The following is an 8,661-nucleotide window of genomic DNA, read 5'->3' on the forward strand; positions in this document are numbered from 1 at the left end:
GCTATTCTGTAACTGGTTGCTATTGTGAAGACTGAGATTAGGCTACAGAAAAATATACCACAGTTCTAATACATAATGTTCTAAAAGTTCATAATAAAAAAAAGTTCATAACAGTATACCCAGGATAACAATGTAAGAATATTACCACTTTTACTCCATGCTATTCCAGATATAATTTTAGTTTTCAGCTAACCCTTCGCATTATAAGAATATTTAAATTTGTAGGGATTGTTACTAAACTCTGCTTAGTTTGCTCACCCTCCTTTCTATACCAATGATAGGTTTCCCACATGCCTTAAGCAGCCAAAAGAGTAACAGTTTAGAGTAGACTTTGGAGCAGACCAGAATTCCATTACTCAGAGTATATTCACTTATTAGGAGTCTCATCTAATCACACTGGCAGATAAGATTCTTGATCAGCTGCTGTATGTCACGTTTACAGTGACCTGCAGCAACATTGTTTTTATTCCAATGCTGATGGTCAAATCTTCAGAGTCAGGAGCTTAAGATGTGAAACATTCAGCTAGGAACCTACCAGGATTTTCAGAATGAACAGAGACCAAATCTGCATAGGGATTTAGAAATCCAAGTCCCATTCAAATGAAAGACACCGGATGCTTAGGTATGTCTTGATATACTTAGTACTATTTAGAATTTGACCAAGTATTCATTAGCCAACTGCCTCCTTGAAAGATAAAAGACAGCCTGAAAATGAAGTTGTACATGCAACTGTTGGTTACTACCAGCCCTTTGCACTCACCTACAACCGACTTCTTGTGCTGTTTGTGAAATTCATGGAGAGGAGCTGGTTTAGATACAATAGGAGATGACTGGAGGGTTATCTTTGCTGCTGGAGGAATAAGCCTTCTTTCAGTCAGGCTCAGAATACCTACAAGATGATAATGTTACTGGACAAATCATTTACACTACAATTATGAACAAAAAAGCTAGTTCATAATCTCAGCTAGTAACTGCATGAAAAAAAAAATAATGGCAGACCCCAGTTCTTCCAATTCCAGTCAAAACTACTACTACTACTACTACTACTACAAAAAAAAAAAAAAAAAAAAAAAAAAAGCAGTGAATTTCTTTCAACGACGAAATTTAAGAAAGGTAAATTTTGCCTATATAGACATATACATAAAATATATTGTAACAGTGCTGATTCTGAGAAGGACTAAGGGCTTGTAGAATGGTGATTTAATATACAGAATGCATGAGAAATAACTCACGTAAACCGTAACATAGTAATGACTATGGACTGATTGTTAAAGTAGTCCAAGTATAGGTCTAGTTATTATCAAATGAGCGTTAACCAGATATTAATTATTGCTGTTTATTTTGACCATTTTATTTAGTCATGCAAGAATCCTCTTTCACACATAATTATTCTTCTTCGCAGGAGAAACTAAACACTGCACAATACAAGACAACTGGCTTGAAGAGGAGGGTGCTCAACACATGGCATGTTACATCCTCAGGTAGGTAAATAGTCCGAAGCTGGCCTTTACCCTTGGCAACCTTTGAGATCACAATTCTTTTAAGTTTGAAGATGACAGAAAATCTAATTACCATATATCCCCTTCAAACAGCAAACAAAACTGCTTTTGTAGAATATATCTGGTGTCTGACAACACGCTCACCTTTCTTTATATCATCTTCTAACAGGGGCAAAGGAGAATCCATGTGGTGAGAGGCAGGCAAAACCCAAAGGTTGCTTACGGTACAACCCTTCACTATCTTCTGATTACACATCTAGGAAGAGAGAATCTTCTTTTAACAAATTCTGAACCTGCAGAAGATGAACTTTTCTACTTATGTAATACTAAATAATAAATACAATTCCTGCTATGAATAGTTTCATTAAGATTTAATAATGTAACAGGACGAGCCTTGATTTTGCTACTCATGAACATGTTGCAGTATTGTCTACTATCATTGGTTTAGTAATTTAAAATTAAGTTAATTTAATCCAATCAATGTCTTGAGATTTCTGCTATGCAAAAATCAGTGTACTAGTTAATACAGAGATCGCAAGAAGTTTGCTTGGTTTTAATGAGTACAGTGTAAACATAATATTTCTTGACAGAGCAGCCTTTGAATACATGAAATTTGTGCACATGCAAGGTACCAGGAAGGCACGGAAGCACTTTCAAACAAGTAAATAAGTCTTCACTAGAAAGAATACTAATAAAATTAAAATATACACAACTGTTCATAATAACTATCACAGAGTTCTGAAGTTTCAGTGTTCTTTAACTACAGCAAAGAGTGCCATAGCCTGCCGATGTGATGTGGAAACACATGCTACACTGGCTGTGCTAATGTGGGGATTAAACCTCCTTACTTTCCCAAGCAACCTTCATGTTTTAAGTGCCAGGAATTCAAGTAGTGACAAATGTGACTTTGGGATAGTAACATTACATGTCTTTTTATGATCATCATCCTGTATATAAAGCGTTTCATGAAGAAAAGAACAGATCGCAATCTGACACTTCAGTGTGATAGGTATAAAACCTCTACATTATAACCTAACATTTTGTTTCTCTCCTTCTCCAGTGTGCTAAATATCCTTGGTTTCTTTCTAACTACAAATACACATGCTGCTTCCACATGATGTATGGGGCTGCACTCAGCTCCAAAAGAAACAAGAGCCAATTCCTCATTGGGTTCAAAACCTTGAAGCTCGTGTAACTTCAGGGCAATTAAAATCAGTGTGGTCTCTAGCTTGAAGAGAGCAAACCACTACCACCAGCAGCAGCAGAGATTGTTTTCTTTTGCCTGGCTGATGCCAGAAATAATAAGACAAAGAAAAACCTAGGAAGTCACAAAAGATCCAGCTTAAAGAAACTCACATGCTCTGATGAAGTAAAAGGAAAATTTAACACTAGTCTACCAAATATTTCTTTGTCAAAGGCTTTTTTGAAATCTAGGTAAAGGTTCTTAGCTTTAGCAGCTAAATTCCCCAAGGATGAATGAGTATACTCTTAACATATGCTGTTCAGAACTTCCTCTGCAACTGCCCTTATTTCAGGTACCTGAGAACCTGCAAAGCTGCCATCTGTCCTCCTCCTCAGCAACTTTCTTGCTGAGCCCCAACAACACAAGAAGGAACCTACCAAATTTGAAGGCATAGGGAACAAGTGCCAGCACACCGGTATGGTATATTATTAACCTCAAGCAAGTATCAGGAGAGGCAAATTGGGTCTTTGAGAAAACTGGGAAGCGACAAGGCAGACTGGACACAGAAACAGAACAGGGGATGGAGGGACTGGGGAAGATCATGGGGACAGGCTGTACAAAGGGCCTGGCAGATAGGTTGGGAGAGGGACAGAGAACCAAGCAGACACGACTAGGGTACGTTGTACAAGGAGACTCAGAAGACAACCCCAAGGATTAGAGAGACTAGGTAAGATAGAAATGGGAAAGGGAGAAACTGGGGCATTCTGAGAAAAATGAAGCTGACAGGTCTGTACAGAGTAGGATGCATTTCCCGCAGTCTGGAGCGGAACTCAAGATCCCACAGTCTCATCTTTTCTGGTCGGCGAATACCCATGAAACTCAATTGAAAAATGTGGCATAGTTCTGCATGTGACCATAGGCTACTAGTTACTCCATTAGCCTAACAGTAAAAATTTCTATATTGGATAGAAAGGTTTGAGCCACACCAGTAAGCTATATGAAAGATATCCTAATACCATGTGCTGGACAGTTTAATTTACTTTCTTAAAAGATATTTCTTTATGAATGACAAACTACTTTAAAATAATATTAAGTATGTAAAATGTGAAAGCTAAAGAATGTTGGAAGATCTGCAAAAGGTAAATAGTAACACTTCCTTCCTTTATAAAGTATCTTGGGACTTTCTAGTTTAAAATACTAAGTTTTAACGACTAGTTATCATGTTTTGGTACACCTTTTAGTGATTTGGATTTTTGAGTGCTATTGTGTCATGATTAGTAAATAACATCAGTTATCAGCTTCATAAAAAGGGGTAGGCAATTGTAAAGAACTGTTTGTAATTCTAATAGGAAAATGGGACAGATCAAAATAAACTATGATAATTTTTCCTCCAAATTTCTGTAATAACACTGTCCACAAAAAGACATTAGGGAGATAGAAAATATGTAGGCTTCATCACAATAGTCAGTCTTTCAAAGAAATCATAGGCACTCATTTTAGTTATGGCAGAAATGGAGCATTATGCTTTAAGGGATCTAGATATATGAATCTTCATGTCCTTGTATTCCAAGAAAATGGCAATAAGCATATAACAAAGATTAACTTTATACCAGTCAGCATATAAGTGGCTTGATGCCGAGGAAAGGGAATAATAAACCACAGTTTTCTACTCACTCTCAGTCCCAGCAGTTTGCTGAGGACACAGTAAAAAAATATATAAAAAGAATGAAATTTAATTAAATAGCAACTCCATTTATAGGCTATTGCTATTGTATCAGTAAAGCAGCACTGATTTTACTACTAGTCTGTTTTACCCCAGTTTAAATCCCAGGAGTTTTGTTATGATAAGCAGCAGTATGAAACATGTATTTCACTAGTGTTCATGCAAGCACAATAGGCTACAAAGGAAAGCAATTCGGGCACAGTGTATGAGTTCAAAAGCAGCTTACAGGTTTTTATTTTTTTTATTTTTACAAAAGATAGATACTTAATTCTTCTTTGCCGTATCCTTCAGTTTCTATAAACTACATGGCAGGTGTCAGCTTAAAAAAGTCAGATGCAACTTTATAGGGGGAGATGCTTGTAATTTAAGCATTTACACTGCACAATCCCACTGCTAAGTAAATTACGTAATATAGGCAACATAGTAGAACTGACCCAAAATTGTTACCTATGAGAATCTCACCCAACCTGTACATCCCTGTTCTATGTTCTTTTAGCATCTTGTTTACGACATTAACTACCCATTCAATGACTTGAAAATTTCAAGGAAAAATGAAAGTAAAATTTGACAAAACGCTTTCATATTTTACTTTCACTAAATTGAAACTGACCCAATTAAAATAAAAATGGGTTAAAAATAGTAAAAATAATATTAAGTACTACAAGAAAAATGTTTGCATTTAGTATCATTATAAATCACCGAATGGTAATAAAAATACAACAAAATTTCATCCTTCTAAAAGTTCCTCAATGGATTTCCATCCGGTTATCTCAGAGCAGTTTAAAACCTTTTCTTACACTTGTAGCTTTTATGGCACAAAGGCCAGCCAATTTAATATTGCATATAACAAAACTGGCAGCTCTAACTAGCATTTTAAAGTCTGTAGTGTAGACAGAACCAAAAATAGCATGGAAGAAAAGAAAAAACAACAAACATATTTGTAGGTCTCACCACCTTCCTCTCTGGCAAAACCCAAGCTCAGAAGAGCTGCAGTGCAGTCCTTACTGCTAAGAGACAATTAAATTTCAGGCATTTTCTCCCCTGAATAATGTTTTATAGTGAAGTTTGTTATAAACATTATGATTCAGCAAGTATATTTTTATTAAGTCAGCACACAGTGTGCTTGATCATCATGGATACTTTTAAAGTACAGGTTTAAAAGGCTGGAAGGGGGGACTTGATCTGTAGCGCAGTCTAAGGCCTCCTCTGTAACATGCTTGGAGTGTGCTGAAAAAATGTTTTTTTCATCCCAAGCACTTCTGAGTGTAATCAACGCAGGACTTGAGAAAAAATTTTTGCCCCTTTTAACATGTTCTCCTGTGGATAAGCCTCTCCCACAGGATTTTTTTCTTTTTGTTTCATTTTAAATAGGGTACTTGTTGTAACAAAGGGATTTTTTCCACTAGTTCTATTTGTTTTCTTTTTTACCTAGGCAGGAATATTCAGCTAGAACTTTTTTTGTATTTATAAATATACTCCTCCTCCAATAAAGAATATAGATTAATATTAAATATGGAGAAAAAATAAGTTTGTCACAGACATTTCTATTAGTGTCAATAAACTGCAAGAATATTAGATAGACAAGGCATATTGTAAGTAAATATCTGAAAACCAGATAGTAACAGTGGAAAAAGGAATATAACCAAGTAGTCTGCCATGTCATGATAATCTTCTCCAAACTGCCATCCACCTTCATATTCTCAAAAGTCTTATCAAGATTTGATGTACAGAGTTGATAATCCCTAGAAAAGGAACAAGCCAAACATACCAAAGCGGAAAGACAAGACTTTTAACATATGTTTCCCAGGAAGCTTGTTAAATGTGAGAGAGCTGGATGAGGCTTGTTAAAAATCTAGCAAGATGAAAATGGAGGTAGATATTGATAAGTACCACAGGCTGAATGGCAACAGTAACTGATACTTTGCTATTGAGCCAAAGGACAGACAGGAAGCACACAAGCTATAGGCTGCTAAGTCAAACCACTCAAACCAAACCAATTCATGTACCAAAACACATGAATACTAGCGGTTACAAATCAACAGAACTTGATGCTCAAGGAAGAGCAGGTGGTAGGTTAGCTGCAAATGATGGTAGAAAAATCAGCTCAGATTATAAAAATTTATGTAGTGGAGTACAGACAGACCTGAGCGACTTTAACAACTTGCTCTCGATCGCAGAATCATAGAAACTGTAAACTGTTAGTTAGAAGCAATCTCTGTCAGGCACCAAGTAAAACAGAGTACTACCAATACTAGATAGGTCCGCTCTGGTTTTGCCTAGCTGAGAATTAGGATTTCATTGTATTATACAGTTTTACAGCCTTACAGTCTAAACTGATATGTTCTTCCTGGGTGGATTTATAAACTGAGCAGCAAAGCAAAAACAGTGTCAGAGAACAGTTTTTTCTGACAGTTTTTTCCTGCTTGAGCAGCAGAGGGTTAGACTAGGTGATCTCTAAAGATTCCCTTCTAACCTCAACCATTCTGCAACGCCACTGGTCTATCATTTTCTTTGTAAAAGAGAAACTTATTTTGACAATTAAGCCAAATAAGACTATTTTGTACTAGTTTCATATGACCTAATTTTGGTACTCTAAGAACTTGCATATGGAAACCAGTAGAGAAATACCCAATGGTAAGTAAATAGCAAATTCCCACCTGTGTCAGTAGAACTATTCTAAATTAGATGAGTCAAGTGTGTAATTGCCTTTATAAGAAATTCAAATAAGGATTTTTTAAAATAGCTGTCATCTTATTCAAGGAGATTTTTGAGTAGGAAAACTATGTAAAAATTACAGGTTTGCTCTCCTTATTTCAATTTATATATCCCAGCATTTTGTCTACCTGATGATTAGCTGCAATAGAAATACTAATAGTATTATTTCCCTCTTTATCTGAAAAAAAAATTGCCACTCAAACAAGAAGTCTGACGCACAACCTTAAATACAGAGCAACTAGGCATCTATTCATAGGTCTTACATATTATTCTTATGTACTCTAACGCCTTCAAAGTAACTAGAGATGACTCTGAAATATTAATATCGCACGCATTTAGGAAAAAAAAAAAATCAAGCTTTACTCCTCTAAACTGCCATGGAAATTAGATATGATGGTTTACTGCTAGCGTTCTCAGGAATTTACCTCTATCAAAATCCTGCCATAGCAGGTGCAAAAGAGAATAGATGCAGAACTTTGGTGAATGCCACATCTGTTTTTTGAAAAAGGGAACAGAAGCAGCACAGAAGGAAGTAAGAAAGAAAATGTACTGTAGTTTAAGCCAGCAATTATACTTGTGGGCAAAGGGCCAGCTTACACGACGCAGAATATGCAGGCATATCTTATTGGCATTCAGAGGTGGGCCTGCGTTCTTGTCCAGAGACAGCTGTAAACCAGCAGCCCATAGCATCACAATCAGGCACTGCGCTTTGTCAAGGAATGCTGATACGTACAGAAGCAGCTTCGGCTGCACCCCTACCTAGCAAAATGACAGTCAATCTCCAATTCCAGATGACAAGAACTGGATAAAAACTTAAAACAAATGGTGACCTTTTCAAAAGATTAATTTGTTTACCAACAAAGCGTTCTACGTTTGTCATCTGAGATGGGGGTGACCTTCACATTCCCATTTCCAGGTTGAAAGGATGCTGACTGTAGTCATCTGTTAAGTTAACTCTATCTCACCAGTTATTACCCTTTTTATTTTTACTGACAAGTTTTTATTAATTCATTATGCTGCTTATTACGGTTACATACCATAATACAAATGCAACAAGCTTATTTTGAATTACTGTAGCGTAGCATCAATTTGTTTAAGTCTCTTTCTGTTACCAATGCCAAATTATGCTTTGACTGTAATTATAGCCATACGCATAGTTTAATACATAATCAGGTTTTCAGGATCAAAAAAGCCTGTTTTCCTTCTACAACTTCTAACTATTTGAATGAAATTACCCTGTTTTGCCTTACTTTATAGTTTTGGAAATTAATATACTTTCAGTGATAAGCATTAGTGATTAGTGTGACGCAAGTACTGAGTAAAGAATGAATACCTGAGGATACGATTAGAATGGTTGCACTAGAATAAGTTAGTTTAAAAAACAAAAAAACAAACTAGAAAGAATCACTGCCATCATCACTACAGCCACACTATAAGATGCAGCTCATAAAGGCTAGAAATCATCACTGTATTAAATTCTACCTCATGAATAAATTAAAAGGTTCCTAAGTTTACATTATAATATATATTTATATGAAAAC

General features: G+C 36.0%; 1 protein-coding gene across 1 annotated transcript in view; it reads right to left on the minus strand.

Moving 5' to 3' along the window:
• The window catches only part of IQCH (IQ motif containing H), a 56,968-nt gene extending 55,274 nt beyond the window's left edge, over positions 1-1,694 (minus strand). The window contains exons 1-2 of the mRNA XM_062583806.1: positions 1,644-1,694; positions 748-889 (exon numbers count right to left, since the gene is read on the minus strand). Coding sequence (XP_062439790.1) covers positions 748-889; positions 1,644-1,686 — 185 coding nt within the window. The 5' untranslated portion in view covers positions 1,687-1,694. The remainder of the gene's footprint in view (positions 1-747; positions 890-1,643) is intronic.
• Between the last annotated feature and the right edge of the window lie 6,967 nt (positions 1,695-8,661).

This window comes from Rhea pennata, chromosome 10, assembly GCF_028389875.1.
Source record: "Rhea pennata isolate bPtePen1 chromosome 10, bPtePen1.pri, whole genome shotgun sequence".
Lineage (NCBI taxonomy): Eukaryota > Metazoa > Chordata > Aves > Rheiformes > Rheidae > Rhea > Rhea pennata.